Raw genomic sequence first — 18,919 nt, 5'->3', positions numbered from 1 at the left:
TTGTATCTGTTGGACACAAGAAGACGTTTTAAAGCACCGTACTGATAAAATTAAATATTTTTACAGCCCGAAAAGCTGGAACATTTAGAACTGGCGTCACATCCTTTGCATATGAAGCACAACAAAAATGTATGGTATTAGTTGTAGTGTTAACTGTGAGATTACAAAACGTCTGTATTATTAACCTCTACTTTTCACGTTTTTAACATTACAGAAAACTTTATAAAAAAATAATGGAACAGAATTTCAGTCTGCCGCTGAGCTTTGATAGTGTTGAGTTTAATGCTGCTGTTAGGAGAATAACCATGTCGATCATCCGTCCAGCGATGAACTGGTTGCACTTAACCATTTCTGGTTTGATTGGCAGGGTGGGGCTTTTCTCCCCTAGATTTGTGCAGACACGCAGAGGATCCAAGACCCACCAACAATTTAAAGTCTAATGGACAAAAAGTTTAATGGCATTAGCTTCTCTGTTAGATATATATATTGCTGACAGAAGTGGTGTTTACATTTGATTATACTTTTTCTACCTCTTGTAACAGTTTCCAAATAACAGACTCTAATCTTTAGCAACTTTTTTCCTCCCACTCCAAAGCAAAGCCTGATAAAGACTCGAGCTGTTCTCCTGCAGCACAAGAATTGATGACAAGATTGGGGTTTTTACTGGGAGAAGGGATCCCAACTTCTGCTCATGTAGAAGAGAAAAATGACGTCATGGTAGGATAATGGAAAATAATATATTTAATGTTCATCCTATTTCTGAGAGGACTAATGTTATTTCCTGTATTTCCTAGTTGCAGTTACTTGATACTTACCAAAATACAATCCATTTTAATAGACATGCAGTAATAGAATTGTAAATTAATTATAACAAGTGTGGTTTACTTTGAAGTTGTGAGTTGATCTTGCATTCTTAAAAAAAAAAAAAAAGAAAAAATAGACTCAATTTCTGGAAGTTTAATCTACTATGAATGTGAATAGCTTCTAAGGTTCTCTCTGCCTTCTTTTACTATTTAGGAGGAACTTTTTTTCCCTTCTATTCTCTGTGGTTTATGAGAATGGAAAATGTCAGTGGTTTGCTAAAATAGGAGCATGTTTTTTGGGGCGTGTGTGTTTGTTTTTTCCTGAGAAGTTCACTTCCATTTGACAGTCTTTCTCTGTCATTTGGGGGTGGAGGAACTGGGAAGAAGCAAGCAGCTACTATCCATATGAAACTCATCTGCTAACCAGAACTGCACAGTAACTACCAGTCTCTGTTTCTTCCCCTTCCTCTCTCCGCTTTTAATCCCAGGCCTCATAAATCTTAGTGCATAAGTTTGGGTTTCATTGATTGACCTGTTGGACGAGTCCAGAGGAGGGCCACGAAGATGATCGGAGGGCTGGAGCACCTCTGCTGTGAAGACAGGCTGAGAGTTGGGGTTGTGCAGCCTGGAGAAGAGAAGGCTCCGGGGAGAGCTTACAGCAGCCTCCCAGTACCCAAAGGGGGGCTGCAAGACAGCTGGAGAGGGGATTTTTACAAGGACATGTAGTGATAGGACAAGGGGCAATGGCTTTAAACCGAAAGAGGGTAGATTTAGATTAGATATTAGGAAGAAATTCTTCACTCTGAGGGTGGCGAGGCACTGGCACAGGTTGCCCAGGGAAGCCGTGGATGCCCCATCCCTGGCAGTGTTCAAGGCCAGGTTGGGTGGGGCTTGGAGCAACCTGACCTAGTGAAAGACGTCCCTGCGCATGGCAGGGGGGTTGGACTAGATGGTCTTTAAGGTCCCTTCCAACCCAAACCATTCTATGATTCTATGATAGTGAAATGTGAATAAGACTGCAATTCTAGTGTTTTTAACCCGAAGAATAAGTACTGGGGGCAGTAAAATGTGTAATAGAGAAGAAATTTGCCTCACTGCAGCTCTTCCACTGAACTGTGACATTCCTTTTTTTTTCTTCAGAAGTCACTCTTAAAGGAGTAATCTGAAAACATGTCATTCAGGTTCCCAATCAAGATAAAGCTTCCGCTTCTTGAAGTTTTTGCTTGAAAAATGGGCTTTTTGCTTCATTCTTATTCTACTTCACCTTGATGTTTCTAATTTTCAGCACAGTAGTGTACTGCCTCCTGCGCAATAACTGTTCGTTTTTCTTCACATTGCAGTGTACAGTAACCAGTCAAGGAGTGAGCCCATGTTCCACCCTCACGAGCAGCACTACATCACCTAGCACTGATAGTCCCTGCTCAACTCTCAACAGCTGTGTGGGCAAAACAGCAGCTAACAAAGGCAGCCCCTGTGGGACCATTAGCAGCCCTAGCTCCACCCTGGAGAGCAAGGACAGTGGAATTATAGGTAAGCATCTTAATTAGTAATGCAATTAATAGAAATTAATCTTCTCTTAATAGTACAGGTCTGAATAGCTGCTTCATGTCATTGTGTTCAATTTTACGCTGTCCATGGATCCTGTTTCAAATCCTCTGTACTTGAAAGATTGAAATCATATTCTTTGGCTATAACAGTTGCTGTTGTTAGGTGTGTGTTTCTCTTCTTCTGTTTTCCTGGTGCAGTTCTAATTTCTCCATGCTTTCCTTTTAAAATCATTAATTTTCTCTGTTTCGCCTCATTTCTTATTTTCCTCTACCTTTTTTCCTTTTCCATTATGTATGTCGCTACAATGCATTTTATAATGGTGAAGCATAGCATAGCTTGAAGCTGGTTTAATATCCAGCTGAGTAAAAAATAATTTATGCTACTTCTGATGAGAATAACCTAAATCAAACTGTTTAAAAACAGTGCAAACTTTTGAGTAATTGGCATGAAAATGAAGCTAAAATGGGGCATCACGGAAGAGGTGAAATTGTGTGATCCTCTACTGAATAGATGACTGAACTGAGGCTATATATGCATCTCCTATGGGGAGTCAGCTATCTTTAGAGGCAGCTACCATCGCAGACCACCTGTTACATAGCTCCTTTTACCAGCTAGCTGAATATTTCAGTAAGTCTGTTCAGTACTAAAGAAAAGATCTAAATTCTTTGCTGCCTCATTTGTGCCATCTTCCCTATTGCTCCCTGCCCTAATGGGTCTCTGTACTGCAACCTACCTATACCTTTGGGTACCCCTGTGGCTGCTTTAATATTATTTTCTGGAAGGTCAGGCTAAGATGTAAAAACCATATTTTTTCATGATTTTTATAAACTGTTGTAGGAAGGTTTATTCTTCTTCATTGGTTTAGTCAATTTTTCTTTTTTAAATGCTGAGTCCTTAACCAATTGATCCCTTTTGAAACTGATTTTTTTAACAGCTGTTAAGCTTGCCAACAAAAACAAAGCACAAAATGACCCCTAACCTGGTGCTTTCTCAGTATGCAAAAGTAAGCTTTCAGTTTGATTTAAGTCTAGCTGATAGACTAAATTTAGGAAGGCTGAAAAAGGGAAGCAATTCTAAATCTTAGATGCCTGGATTTGACAAAGTAAACTTAAGACGTGTCATTGTCTTTGTGAACTTAGTACTTTTTTATTTACAACTTTTGTTTATAGAAGGAATTCCAAGTGAAAGTTGTCTCTGCCTGCCATTAAGAATACTACCGTGATCATTGGTGTAGTACTTGCCAAGAAGTAGTGATAATATGTTTTCATTACACAGTTGATAACACTCTACTCTGACTTTATAGATGTTCTTTCATTTTATTATAAAGTGGAGTAATTAATAGTCATAAGTTACAACACAATATTATTTTTACCAATCAGTTACCCTAAAAGAGATGTTCATCATGGGTCAAAAGACTCATTTATATGACACCTAAGTACTTCGGTTTTAGAAAATGATTTTTGTGAACTTGTTCCATGGTAGATGAATAAAAGCCATTGTTCATGGTCAATTTTGTGTAAGATCTAGTTTTGAGATAGCATTAACATTTTGCTGTAAAGGAAAGGTTGTATCAGAATTGCTGCTCTTGGCTTCACAGATTTCAGTCATTGCCTGACTAGAGAATAGAGTACATTAGCTGTAGGTTTTGTCAGAATTTAGAGTTTCCTGTTTTGATTACACTGATTCCAAGTATAAAACAAACTGAAATGATTGTACAGTGAGTATATTGGTGTAAAAATACAGCAATGTATGACTAGAAGAAACAGTAATGCCTCTTGTTGCAAAACCTTAAGTCATTTCCTTGTTTAAAATGTTTTATAGGGGTTTTGGTTTTTTAAGAGAGTAGTTTAAATCAGTTCTCTGACACAGGGATCTGTGAGAGTTGTGCCATTAAAAGAAAACAGGCTTCCCAGATAGGACATAGTTACAAAGATACTTCTACCTTCATAAATGCATCTATGCTTTTACTAGCTCTGTAAGTGATGTGTAGACTGACTATTAGGCACTTCTGCTTAGGCGTGTTTCTTAAAAATTTGGGACCTTTGTTAAGGCTTCTCTAAGGGGTGAGTGTTTGCCTTTTTATAAAAAGAGGAGTCATGTTGGTTTGAAACATTTAGTTGTTTGGAGATCTAAACCAATGCATTGTTAATTTGTTTAAAGTGGTACCGCAGTGAAAAGCTTAGTTGACTTTGCAAAAAAGTTTAAGGACTTCACACCATTTTGCATGCAACTTTTGTTCATATCAGTGAGAGTTGCATCAATGGGAATATAAAAAATGGCATTACTAACACACTAAATTGCTTCTGTGGTACATGACATAGAAGGGGGAAAAAGGGATCCTGTTTCTCTGTTAATTACATACTTTCTGCCTTCCTGAGCTCTCCTGTAAGGTACTGCAGCCCAGGGGAGGGATGCTTGCATGTTTTGTATACGCTGTTTAATGTCACAGGAGATGCATTTCTTATGCAGATACTTTATGAAGTCTTGGAATAAATATGTTTACAGTATCAGTAACATGTAGTTCATCCAAGACTATAGAAGCAGCTGCTGGTTTTGGAGTGGAGTGGGTTCCTACTTTCCTTCAAGAAAGGTAGGATAGTAGGCTGGAGCTCTGTTCTTTAACACCTGTTCTTGAGCGATAGCTTCCCTTCTCTCAATTGGACAAATGTGGATACTGATAGGAACCTACTACCCATGCTTTGCAAGCTTGAAATAGTCTGTGAGTATGTCCGTGTTCTAAATGAGGTCAGAACTAGCCTTGTGTTTGTTTGAAATAGTATATTGGCATGACAACTACATCATCCATTGTATAACCTCGTTAAGTACTAATGTTCTTAAGAAAAGGTTTTTGAACCCAGTGGTAAAAGTTGCTTATTGAACTAATGAAAAGGAAGGAGTTTCAAAAATAGAGAAACATGAAAATCAGTCCTTTATTATACAGGGAGAGGATGGTGGAGTTGTGAAGCATATGAGTGTGAGAGCAGGGGGAGGAAATTCTAGAGAAATAGGAGGGTTGGGGGGAATTCCTGTATAGCTCCTTCGGTCAAGTATATATGGCTTATGATCATGGGACCATATGAAAATCATCTGCTGCAGTTTTCTGCGGAGCTGTCATTTGTGTCTCAAATCCAGGGAGAATTTGAACACCGCTTGTCCCTTGGCAACCCATGGCAGCACCCCTTAGATCTATAAAGGCATGAAACCAAGAAGGGAAATCAGAGGCACCTCTCTGATAAATGACCCGTGTTTTTGTTTTTTAAATACAAATGTGTGCATTCAAATTTGTTATTAGTAATAAATGTGCATTTTAAATTATGTTTAGCAAGTATATGTTTTCTAATGTCTTTGACAGAGTTCATCCAACCATGTAAATAGCTTGCTCTTTCATGCTACATATGTGGGCTTCCATTGTATTTCTACTCCCACTATGTTTTCTGGGCCAGGAGACTGATGGGAAATCTATCTATTCTCCCTTTCCCTCTTTTTTACTTATGGTTCAGGTTTCTTTTCGTTTTCTAACATTTTACTGCTGTAGTTGAATTCTTCTTTGCTTCTATTGAGTTTGACACAATAGTAGTGGAGGCAGGTTTTAATGTTCAGCAATGAGCTAAGCAGGAGAAAAGACTGGGCTACTGGCCAAAATGTAAGCTTTTCTGGATACTTGCCACTGTTTCAATGTGGAAATCTTGAGCAGCAAGGTTTCCTGATGCTACATTTCACTACAGGAGGAATCATAGTTTTAAATATTTCATACTTCAGGAGGAGCCAGATTTTTTTGACATGACAGTCTAAGCTGTGTGCAAAGGTTAATGGAATGCCTGAAAAGCTTTTTCATCTATTGCCTCTAAAATGTATGTTGTATTATTGGTATTTCTTAGAATACAAGGTCTGGAATTTAACCATCAGATCTTAAATTTCTTGTGAATGTGAGGCTAAGCTGGATGAATGCAAAGTTGTACAAGTACCTCATCATCCTGCAAGGCCGAAGCTGCAGTGCAGTTGATGTTAAAAGAAGAATAGTTGGTGCTTCTTCTGACCGGAGAAGCCTCAGAGTTCTAAGGAGCAGTCTGTGCATTTGCATTTCGTTAGCAGTCTAATATGCCAGAATGTTTTACTTAATAGTTTGGTCAGTTGAGTGTAGAATCACCACAAAAATATCTTTAACATTTAAAATTTTAGCCTGGGGAGGACCCACAGTTCATATAGATATTATTATTGGAAGTGGCATTGATTTTTTTTTTTTTTTTTTTTTTTTTTTAAATCCTGATGCCCTTTCATCCTATTTTGTATTTTCCTCTGTTGTGTTCAAGTGTTCAAAATGCATTGAGTGGTGGCTTAACCTTTAGTAAATATTTGTTTTTCAGTTATTTTGTGAGAGTTCAATGTAAGTATTGAAAATGTTTTAAATGAAACAGTAATTTCACTATGAAACATACAAAACCCAGTATATATTTGCAAAGTGTTCTTATGCGAGCACACCTGCATAGTTTAATCGAACGTTACTCAAGTAGTTTTTCAGGAGTATAAATTCTTCACACTTTCAGTTACTGCAGGAAGCCTGGATTAACTACAGTCTTGAGGAACTAAAGATGCACTCCGATAACGCTCAGCCACCAAACTGGAATATTTGGAGCACTTTACATAATGCAGTTCGTGTTGCTTCAGCTTTCGAGTGAATCACTACAGCAGTGGAAAACTACTGTTCTGTAATGCAGCATCCATAAACATCTGTGTGGTCTTTAGCTGAATTTTAGCTGAGGATCTCTCTAGCTCTGTGTTCCTTATTTTGTGGCATCTGAAATTTTCATAGCAAAAAAACCCACATCTTGCTGCCAAAAAGTTTCCTGTAGTATTGAGAAACTATTTGTAAATGTTTTCTGATTGGTTTATAATGACATCAGAAACAAACAAACAAAAAGCCTTTATTTGAGCCTCTGCTTTGCTTCATACTGCAGTGCACTGAAATACGTTAAAAACCTAGATCGGTATGTTTAATATCATCTGAAATGTTCATATACTCTGCTGGGTCTGCTCAAACATGCGTCTAGCCTTGTCTGTCCTTTCTGACAGTGAAATGGAGTAGGTACTTAAGAAAGGAGCGGTGTATAGCTTAGTTGCTGGAAGCTTTCTATCAAGGTTAGTTTGCCAGGTATGTGAGTGCAGGCTGATTGTCATCCTAATGCAGCTAAACTATATTTTAGGTGAGCTAGATCTCTGAACAACATTGAATTTTTATCATTTAAGCTTCACAATATACAGGATGTTTGGTCACGAGTAGGCTTGTGGAAAGCCTCCCAACTTTGGAAGAATTGTGCAAGTCTTTTCAAAGAATTGCATTATGAATTCTTTTTGTAAAATATTAGTCTTTTAAAATGTGAAATATCAAAAAGATACATCATTTATCTTTTTTTCTTGTTCTAGATGCTGTTTTTACTTCTTAATGACCTTTTGTTGTCTCCATGTTTACAGAATGGTTTGAAAATTTGCAAGATATATTATAGCATTTTAATTTTTAAAAGAAGACATGTTTTGGTGAAGTAGTAGATTGTTCGTATGAAGTCATAAATGTTTTGGTGGTAGTGGGTCATCCCCCGTCGTCGTCCCTCCCATAGATCTAAAGATACACTTGGATTCTTCAGAACATTTTCTTGCCTCCTTTCTCAGGTGTTTTTCCCAATCTAAGAAGCTGTGTTAGTCAGCTCTTTTAGATAAACAATATTCCTTAAATTTAACAAAATATCCAGTGAAGAAATACTTGAATATATGCTGGCCCAAAATGCCTTTTGAGTATGAAAATTATAACGCATATTAACACAAGTGTGCCATTTTCCTCTGATGTGTACTTTAGTTGGTTTTTTTCTCTCTTCTTCAGCAACTATAACAAGTTCATCAGAAAATGATGATCGTAGTGGATCCAGTTTGGAATGGAGCAAGGATGGGAGTCTCAGAGCTGGAAAACATCAAGGGATTAGTCATGATCGAAGAACAGATAATTGTTCACCAGTTGCGGAAGAGGAGGCTGTTGGATCGGCTGAGAACTTGCCAAAAGTAGTACCAACAGGAGAGGGTCCAGTTCCTTATGCTCAAAGTTCTGGCTCTTTAATAATGCCTCGTCCAAACTCCGTTGCAGGTAAAGTCCTGAGGTGGAAAAAAAGATGTTCTTAATGATAGGACATTTCTGTTGAAGTTACATTGTTGGTATGGTAGTATTTTTACGGGACAAAAAGAAAAAAGCATAGGTTCTAAACTGAATAGATGAGCATTACCTAAATTGTTCAAAATTGTCATACAGAGGGCTTTTATCGTGTTTTTCAGTAGGTATTGGTTAGGTCAGGACTTCTGGAACACTTTAGAAGTCCATCAGTCATTCTAGGACTGTATCTGGTGTCAACGAATCCTTGAGGTTGTTGCTTTCGTGTATCCTTGCATTTGCTAGATCTGTAAATCTGACTAACACTAAGACCAAAGTCATACTTTGATCTCTGTTGAACAAGTGATGTATATATATTTTTTTTTTTAAAGAACTATGTGAAATTCTGCCTACCATTCATTCAGAAAATGTGAGTCTGTTCAGTTGTGATAGATACATACGAGACCTTACAATTACTTTTTGTAAGTGTTGTGAAATAGACAAATCTCTGAAAAAGCACTTCTGACTTGAAATCTATTAGTAGAGCCCATCAAATTCTAACAGTAATGGGCAATTCACTTACATAAATATAACCCTGCAAGAAAAATGTCCTGATAGTGTTCAGAAGCATGGGTGCCATATATGTGGTGGTAGGTTTAGCGAATTGAAAAGTTAAAAGTTAAAAAACCTGGTAAATGCAGAGTGAAGAAAACTTCAGTAGTGAGGTTAGGGCTTGGGAGCTGGTGATTGCTAGAGGGAAGAGGGGAGGATATTATATTCCAGCTAGAAAATACTGTCAGTAAAAGTGAATATTTTTAGTATAAAAGATGAAACAAAAATTGGTGCATGGCATTTTTGTAGTATGATAAGAGGTACAGGGGAAATACTGCTAGTAAACCAACTTTTGAAATTGTCAACAGCAAAATTTTGGCAAAGAACATGCTGGCAATTTTGCTGAGAACCTTCTAAGTTCTGACAATACCACTTCAAATTTTGGAAGGTTATAGATTGCAGTATGAGCACTAGTTCTGCATTTCCATTGTGAAGGCACAAACATGTTGGTTCAGCTGGGAAAAAAGAAAAAAACATTTCTCCATCTCATTTTCAAAGGAAGTTATAATGTGTTTATTCCAGAAAAGTCCAACAAATTGGAATTGCAACAGAAAAAGATGCTAATATGTAGCTCAGTAAATGTTATCAAGAACTTGTCACTAATATCCAAAATCCAATGCTTTAAAAAAAAAAAAAGTCCTACATTTAGAATGCTTAATGAAGTGTTATGAAAAATACTGAAACACGCACTGCAGTCTTAATAAAGGTAATTTGAGGTTTTAAAATATCGTGAAAGTTATTAGCACATTGTTTCAAAATTCTATGGTTGAAAGGTAATTTTGCAGGAACATATTATGATATGAATAAAATAATGCCCAGGTTCACAGGGGAGAGAGAGTACCGCAGTTCTCCATAAAACTGCTGTTACCGCAGAACAAAGCTTTTTGGCTTTCTGCTATCCTTGTTCATTAGAATCATCCTGCTGACAAAACTGAATGTCTTACAGTGAACAGCAGCAAGGAATTGTAATGAATTTGCATGTGTCTAGCTATTTTACATAGTTACAAAATTACAAACGTTAGAAACAATTTTTGGGTCTGCTTTGAAAATAGTTTGATTTATCTGCAATTTGCCTATTGAATGGGCTGAGTTATATAATTTTATAGTGCCGAAAAGTTAATGCTCTGTGCGAATTGTCCCATGTCAAAGGCAATGTAGTATCCTGATCTTAGATGTTCTAGTATTTGACGGTGCGGCTTTTTGGCTACAGGTTTTTGTGAAATCTAGTGTGCTTGTAAGCTGTAAATGACTGTTTTCTGGCTTTTGAGTGCCAGTGCTAAATATCTCTCTTTGAGAACTGGATACTTGTGCGACACGTGCAAGAAATTAAATAGTTAATCTGCAATATCCTTGTACATAAGGAAGACTGAAGAAATTTTTCCTAGTTGCATGTGGGATTGGCAGTTGTCACTCCTCCAGTCCCTGCTAGAGAAACAGGAGTGTTGTTTTAGGAATCACTGAATTGTGTCCTGCTGTTGCTGCTTCCGCTTTCATTATGTCTCACTTCCTGGTTTGCAGTTCTGAGATGGACCCTAACCATGCCATGCTCCTGCTTTTCCTTTTATCTTATGTTGTTCTCTTCCTGAAGAAAACTTCCTAGTTCACAAGCATGACAAAGATGATACTCCAACTCTGCGTCATGTGTCAAGCTCATGTGTTCTGCTCCGATTACCATCTGGAGCATTTGTACTGCTTGTGCGTGGCCCATGTTTTTTCCACGTACTTGATCTGCATGTCTCTTTAAAGTAGTGCCTTCTGAGATGGACACTAGTTTTGCTGACGCTAGGACGTGACGGGGGAAGAAGTAGCAACCACCTTCTTTTCATGGGTATTATAGCACTACTGCATGAATTTGGGGGAATTTCACTCTGAACTAAATGGCTCTCTTGCCAAAGAGGACTGCAGTAACTGCCCTTTTGTTAGAGCTGTCTGAAATACAGATCCCCAGATTTTAACTTTGGCTTCTCGTAGACTTACGAGTACCTGAGTGTTCCGAGTGTCAAAAAACCGTAGACTACTTCAGGTTGTAAGGGGCCCCTGGAGGTTTCTGGTCCACCATCTCACTGGAAGCACAATGGGAACAGTTTGTTCAGGGCCTTGTTCGGTTGAGTGTAGAGTAACTGCAAGGATGAATATTCCCCCACGTCTTTGGGCAGCTTGTTCGGGTATCCTCACTGAATTTCTTTCCTCTATATCTACTGTGTATTTGCCATGTTCCAAGCTGTGTTCATTGTCTCTCATCCTGTTACTGTGCCGCTCCAAGAAGAGTCTGATTGTGGCCTCCTGTTAGGTAAAGAATGACAGTAAACTGCTGCCTTCTGCAAGCACTATGTTGAGGAAGGAACTGTAATAAATAATTATGTTCTTTGTAACTTATGTTGCGAGAAAAATAAGCTTCAATCCTTTAATACTCTAGCGACAAGTTCAACCAAACTGGAAGACCTGAGTTATTTGGACGGACAAAGAAATACTCCTTTACGCACTTCAATTCGCTTACCTTGGCACAACACGGCTGGTGGAAGAGTGCAGCAGGAAAGTAAAGGTATACATATTTACATCTGCATTTGTCTTGGCACAGTCATACAGTTCTTCACTAGTTTTGTAACATGGATGTTCTGTGATATTTGTAAACGCCCCCCATCCCACAAAGTGTTATTTTAGAGTGCTCCTGACAGATCACTCAACATGTCCGAAAATAAGATGCTTGCTTACACTTTTTTTCCTGCATGAAGCTGTGGTTTAGAAATTGAACGTATGGCTTTTGATAAGAAATCAGTATATTGTTTATCTAAGTGTGCATGGGCAGTGCAGTGCAGATCATGTGAATCTCCAAACTGAAGTTGTATAATACCAGTGTTCAGGAACTGTACTGAATATTTTCTTGACTGCCAGATTTTATCATGTGACATTCAGATAGAAGTGTTCTGCAACTTAAGAAATACTATGCTGAATTTAAAATCTTCAAGAGGCTGTCACTAGAATTCTGTTTTAGGAAGAAAACTGATCTGATACCATTAGACTTATTTATGTTTAATATATACTTTGATATCTCTGGTCTTTGAGTCTGAAAATAGCAGGTTTATGTTAAATGCAAGTGATGTATGCAATCCGTTGTTTTCTCCTCTTAACTAACTTAGTTATCTGCAGGCTCTGTTAATTTACCAATGTCGCAAATGGATGATTTAGACCGCTTAAAGAACCAGTCAAAGGTATCAGCGAAAGTGGTTTTACTGAAGTAGGATGATGTAAAAGTGCGACTTAACAAAGTTTGATGGTGAGGTTCACTCTGTCACTTACTGCACAAAGGATGTCACAATGATTCAAAGTTACCAAGATGATTGGTTGAAGGATCAGGAGCAGAGGTAGTGTTTTCCTCAATCCTGTCAAGTGGCAGGGAAGAGTGCTGAAAGGAACAGGAAAGCCCAGCTGATCAACAGGTGGCTCAGAGGCTGGTGCCATCGCTGGAATTTTGGGTTTCTTGATCATGGGGAAGTTTACACGGCAGCGGGCCTGCTGGCGGCTGATGGAGATCAGCTGTCTCCAAAGGGGAAAAGGATCCTCGCCCATGAGTTGGCGGGACTCATTGAGAGGGCGTTAAACTAGGCTTGAAGGGGGAAGGGGATATAAAGGTGCCCGCTAGTGAGGAGCCCAGGGGCGGCATGGCAGCATTGGGGGCGAAATGGATAGCCCAGCTCAAGTGCATCTACACCAATGCACGTAGCACGGGCAACAAACAGGAGGAGCTGGAAGCCCTTGTGCAGCAGGATGGCTATGACATAGTCGCCATCACAGAAACGTGGTGGGACGACTCTCCTGACTGGAGTGCTGCACTGGATGGCTATCAGCTCTTCAGAAGGGATAGGCAGGGAAGGAGAGGCAGTGGGGTGGCTCTGTATGTTCGGGAGTGTTGTGACTGTATAGAGCTCGACAGTGGTGATGATAAGGTCGAGTGCTTATGGTTAAGGATGAGGGGGAAGGCCAGCAAGGCAGGTGTCCTGCTGGGAGTCTGCTATAGACCACCCAACCAGGTAGATGTGGCACTTGGGGACACGGTTTAGTCTGGTCTGCCCTTGATTGGCTTAGAGTAGACTTGGTAGTGTAGGTTAATGGTTGGACTGGATGATCTTAAAGGTCTTTTCCAACCTAAACGATTCTATGATTCTAAGAAGTTTTTCCTAATATCCAATGTGGGCATCCCAGCTCAAGGGGTGATCACCACCATGCAGCCAGCTGCTTAGCAGGGAGGCTTATAGTCAAAGGCTTATAGTGGTTGGCTTATAGTCAAAGTACATGCAATAGAAAAGGTATGCATGAGACTCTTCAGACCCACAACTTTCTTTGTTCCTTGATGAATGAGTCTTCAAAAAGCTACCTGCTGTTCATGTGTTAATCACATGATCAGTGTCCCAAGCTCATAGGCATCGATGCTCACTGTGTCACTCTGCTCCTTTATGGGTTTCCAGAGAACAGACTGGAACTAGAGAAGTTCTTGGCCTGGTTACAGCTTAGGCCTATACCTTCTTTGGAGCTTGAACCAAACTACCACTAGCTTGGTTAAGGAGTCGAATGCGTCACAACCAATAACAATTAAAAGCAGAAAAATTAAAGCAAATTCCTAGTAAAATGGATATTGAGATCATACATAGGTGCTATGCTCTCCTGTTTCATTTTTGTTTTTTCGTAGTCGTACATTAACACTGAAACAGCATTTGTGTATCATTAGATTTGGTTCATGAATCCTCAGAGCATTATATTAGTGAACATTGTTATTTCTGTAAATTTTAATGTATTTTATGGAACCAAATGCAAATTATTCTCTCTGTAAGTCTTGTCAGGTATTTGCCAAATGTATAGATTTCAGTAATCAAACATGACTATGCTTTCAGTTGTGCTGTGTAATTTCTGTTCTTGTGGCTGCAAAAGTACAGGAAAAACAGGCCAGTAATGTTTTTTTTTTTTTTACATTACTTTAAAAATATGGGATTTTTGAAAACAGAAACATTTATTTATTCTCTGTACCTTTTTCTCTTTCTCTGTAAATGTCCTTACAGATCTGAAGACCTGACACTGATAATGCTCAGCACTGTAATTCACTCTAAACTGAAAAATGTTTGGCACTTTCCCATTTATAGAATTATTGATGAATTTTTAAGAAAACTTTTGGATTCTGCACTTACTAACTCAAGTTCAATTGTAAAAAAAAATCCTCAAATTATATTTGTAGCTTCTGTCCTCTAGAATTTAATTCACATAGGAATTATGGAGGTGACCTGAACTGAGCAGATCAGTCTTTATTGTTTTCATGATGAAAGCTCTAAGAAGTCTTATTATGCTATTAACAAGGTGAATGAAATGATCTTCTGCAACAACTCTGGTTTATTACATGTCGAGTTTCTTCTAATAAACTTTTCTCCCTACTACCTCTTCTCAGCTCGTTTTATCCCCTATAAGCCTCAAGACATTTTGCTGAAGCCGCTATTGTTTGAAGTGCCAAGCATAACAACAGACTCCGTGTTTGTTGGAAGAGAATGGCTGTTCCAAGCGATTGAAGAAAAATTGAAGAATACTGATCCAGCAGAGAACAGGGGAGCGGTCATTACTGGAAATGTGGGATTTGGGAAGACTGCAGTTATTTCACGGCTGGTGGCACTTAGCTGCCATGGAAGTCGCATGAGGCAAATAGCTTCAAACAGCCCTAATTCATCCCCCAGAAGTATGTTCCTTTTCTGAGTAATTGTTTGTGTTATTGTACTGGTAACAAGAGTTGAATGTTGGGTGCTTTTTCGGCTTAAGGTGGTTGGGTCTCATCAACTCCTCAGCAGATACTTGTTTTCTCCAGTGAGGAACAGCAACTGTTAAAACTGTATGCTTTGACAAATACCTTCCACATAATATAGCGTGGGCTCAGCCCATCCAAAGAGATGGTAAAATGGAGGCAATATGTAGAATCATTTCCTTCTGCTGGGCAGTGTGTACCCTAAACTCTGTTGGTAGCGTGACTGTAGTAGGTTGTTCTCCCATTAGTTTGGAAAGAGAGAAGTGACATGTTTCTTCCCCGCTGTGTACCGCATGCTTTTCAGTACCACGCGTTTTCCATAGAATTTCAGTAGAGGCAAGAGTAAAGCTCTGGAGAAACCCATTCTATCTTCTACTGGGATCCATAGGATTCTGTCACCTGACCAATCCAGTGCCTATGTTAACTGGAAGGATGGTGTGGCTGTTGCAACTGCTACTTCCCCTGCTAATAATAATAACATTATTATTACTAGTAATAATAAATCATTTATCTTTCCCAAGAGTTCAGTCACATAATAACTGTTAGTTTAACTGAGTCATCGCACATATAATTTTCATAAGGAAACTCTTCATGTTGGCATGGTTTTGCTTTCAATAATTCTATAGTTTTGATCTAAAAGTCATTTGAATTGTTTTAAAATTGAAAAGTTGCAACTATGTGCCTGTAGTTATCAGACTAGTTGCAGGCTTCTTTTAATGCTATTGTTCAGTTTTAATTTTTAGTCTAGCAGTAAAGATACTCTGTGATGTTTTCCTATAAAGCAATCTGCTATCAGCAAGTTTGGTCTCTTTCATATTTGTTGTCTTTTAAAAATAGGTGGTGACTCCTGTCAGGAGATTCCCTTAAGTCAGTTATCCCTGTCTGCTCCTCCAACAAGTGGTACCAATACAGTGAAGACTCTGAGTTGTCCTGGTACTCCTGAATACCAAAACGAAACAGGAGATTCTGTGAGACGCCTTGCTTCAAAGGTGAGTTTTCGCTTATTAATAGATTTTCAGTATGCTAGAAAACCTCTAAGCTGGGGGGAGACCGTCTGCTTTGCCAAGCCTCCTGGGCACGCCCAGTGGTGGGAGAACAGGCAGTAACCTTGGACACTTCTGAAAGACGTGTATGTTTCATGACTGCTGAAAGCACCTACCTACCTTCTCTACCTTCCAAGTTACTACTTGAATTCTGCTCATTCTTAGAAAAAGTTACGTTAAAAATTTCCCATCTGTTTTACGTGTGTATGGGAGGTTGGGATCCTTTACTTGCCAAAGGGGCCATATGTTCTCTGCAGGTAGATGCTCAGTGTGCCTTCCAAAAGCAAAATTCTGGGGAAAAAAGACATTTGGTCTGTGTATAATCCATCTATATTCTGATACAGGTTAGCCTGTTGTCCATACTCTGAGAGTCTGAAGTAAGAAATTGTTTTTTGCATTAGATTATTATGATAAGTGTTTTCTTTTTTGCCTAAGTAGTAAAAATAATTAGTGTCTGAATTGCATACTTTATGCAAATAGTTGTGAGGAGAACGTGGGGTTATTGTTGCAGTCTTTAAGGTGATGTGTATTATTTGGAAACAGTGTTATGAAAGCCGCTGAAGCGCTGAAAACCTTTTATTTACTGTGAACACCATGTTTTCCTTGTGGTTGGTTTGTTTCTTTCTTTGTTTCCCAAAGAAGTATGGCCTATGTTATGTTTTAAAGTAATACACACCTTTGCAATAATCAGAATAAAGCCAGTTGTCCTCTTTCTCTGTTTGCTATATGAGGATGCCTTTAATAGCTGTCAGTCATTTACTTTTGCCCGAGGATGATCAAATTAGTCCTTGGGTCATTAGTGTGTGACACAGTGTTGTTAAATTATAACTAATAGGTTGCTTAGTTGGAGCCTCAAGTTATTTTTCTTGTACTAAGTTACTTAGCTGTTTACCCACTGTATCCAAATGGCATGAACTCAGATTACTATGTTTTCCTGCCAGAATCTGACATTTTTCTTTCTTTTCCTCTTTGTATGCCCTACAAGGTCAAAATTTATTTCATTGTCTTCCTTTCTGTGTCTCTGGCACAGGCCATCTGAGACCAGTTGCGGAGTTGGATAATTATTCTAACACTGAAAAATATTTTGTAGTTGAAAGAGAAATTTAGTGACGCTTTATCATAATTGGACTAACTACTAACTTAAATATTGAAGGGGTAACACTTTTTTTCTTTCTTTTTTAATTCTCCAGGTCGTTGCTTATCACTACTGTCAAGCTGACAACACATACACGTGTCTTGTCCCAGAATTCGTGCACAGTATTGCAGCTTTACTGTGTCGTTCAAATCAATTAGCAGCATACAGAGATCTTCTGATAAAAGAACCTCATTTACAAAGCATGCTTAGCCTGAGATCCTGTGTCCAAGATCCAGCGGCAGCTTTTAAAAGGGGAGTATTGGAACCACTTTCAAACCTCAGGAAAGGTAGGTTAAAAAGGAAGTGACTTGGAAACTGAATCTCAACTGCATAAAAAGTGAAAAAAAAAAAACCCCGAAGAATATGTATTTCAATGCTCTAAGAGAAATAAATAAATCGGAACGTTCGTAGAGAAAGGGATTCCTTAATTGTGGTAGTTGTTTGTAACAGTAATAGGTTTTGAATAGTTGTTTCATGTTTTAAAGTAAAATTCTATAAACTTACTAAAGATCGGGGAACTTGGCATTTATTTTTTTGCCAGAAAACTCAAGGATAACTTTGTAGCTTGAAGTCAAGGCTGGCACATTTGCATTAAAGGATTTTGTTTTCAGATGCTTTTGAGTTTTGCCACACTTTTTTGTTCTTTAATTTTCTGTGCCTAAATACCTGCAAGTGGATGTGTTTTTTGCTTGCTTTTAAAATGTGGTATGGCAATTTTCCAAGAAAGTGTGTAACAACATGATTTTCGTACTTAAAAAAACTGTAGCAAAATCCTCCTTGAAAACAGCTAGCTTCACAGTATGTGACAGCTTGAGCAGGTACTTGATACGTGGCAAGATGGGGGACGAGATTTGCCTGTGTGTGAACAGAGCATGTGTCTTTCCTATGAAAACTGCTTTGCAGTTCTCAAATTTTGTTGACTGTCAACAAATATCTGTGAAATCCATTGGCAAGTCATAGGTTTACCCCTGGGATTTTCATCCTTAACAAGTGCTCAAAATGAATATTGCTAGTTTGTCAAGCTGTTGCAAAATAACCTTTTCTCCTCAGAACTGAAAGTGTAAACCAGTGCCTTTAAGATTTTTGCAAATTGTAAACTTTTTTTTTTTTGTTTGGTAAGTCCAGTAAGGGATAAGTAATGGCTAATAATCAAAAGCAGTGTTAACTGATAGCTTAACCTACATATGCCTTCTTCCCATATCCATGCATCTCTTATCTCTTACATGTTAACAGCCTTGTTTAATCATTTAACTCTCTTTAAATCAGTTGTGAAACAGGTCTGTGTAATAGTGCAGTAAAAAACACTATTGTGATTGCTTCCACTTTTTATCTTTTTATGGCAATGTCGTTTTATATCTCTAATGTTGTTTTTAACGTCCTAAATAATGCTTAAATGATATAAGATGTATTGCTGTGCATAAAGGTATGTTTTTATTTCTTGATGTTCAAAATTTGGGGATAAAAATATGTCACTTAATAGAAGAACCTGTATTCATCCTTTCCTTCTTTATTTTCATGTTTCAGAGCGGAAAATTCCTGAGGAAGACTACATCATTTTGATAGATGGTTTAAATGATGCTGAATTTCATAAACCTGATTATGGTGACACACTTTCTTCATTTATCACAAGCATAATCTGTAAGTTTCCTCCCTGGTTGAAGCTCATTGTGACTGTGAGAACTAACTTCCAGGTAAAAACACCTTTTAACTTTTTTCTTTCTGTCAAAGAGTAAGTGATATTTTATATTGGCGCAGCTGCATTATTATGAAAAATACTAGTTTTAGGGGAATTCAAAGTAAAGTTTCTTGGGGTTTTTTCCTTCCTTTCTTTGTTGTTGCATGTTTCTTTACAGTGCACAAGTATGATATTGG

The 18,919-nt window shown here is 38.3% G+C and overlaps 1 protein-coding gene across 1 annotated transcript in view; it reads left to right on the top strand.

The window, feature by feature from the left end:
• The window catches only part of TANC1 (tetratricopeptide repeat, ankyrin repeat and coiled-coil containing 1), a 72,173-nt gene that overhangs the window by 30,345 nt on the left and 22,909 nt on the right, over window positions 1-18,919 (top strand). Inside the window, exons 4-11 of the mRNA XM_075710100.1 lie at window positions 596-717; window positions 2,144-2,333; window positions 8,224-8,481; window positions 11,510-11,635; window positions 14,525-14,806; window positions 15,707-15,858; window positions 17,103-17,334; window positions 18,572-18,738. Coding sequence (XP_075566215.1) covers window positions 596-717; window positions 2,144-2,333; window positions 8,224-8,481; window positions 11,510-11,635; window positions 14,525-14,806; window positions 15,707-15,858; window positions 17,103-17,334; window positions 18,572-18,738 — 1,529 coding nt within the window. The remainder of the gene's footprint in view (window positions 1-595; window positions 718-2,143; window positions 2,334-8,223; window positions 8,482-11,509; window positions 11,636-14,524; window positions 14,807-15,706; window positions 15,859-17,102; window positions 17,335-18,571; window positions 18,739-18,919) is intronic.

This window comes from Pelecanus crispus, chromosome 5 (genome assembly GCF_030463565.1).
Source record: "Pelecanus crispus isolate bPelCri1 chromosome 5, bPelCri1.pri, whole genome shotgun sequence".
Lineage (NCBI taxonomy): Eukaryota > Metazoa > Chordata > Aves > Pelecaniformes > Pelecanidae > Pelecanus > Pelecanus crispus.
The sequence above is the reverse complement of the archived record's forward strand: the minus strand, read 5'-3'. Positions and strand labels throughout refer to the sequence as shown.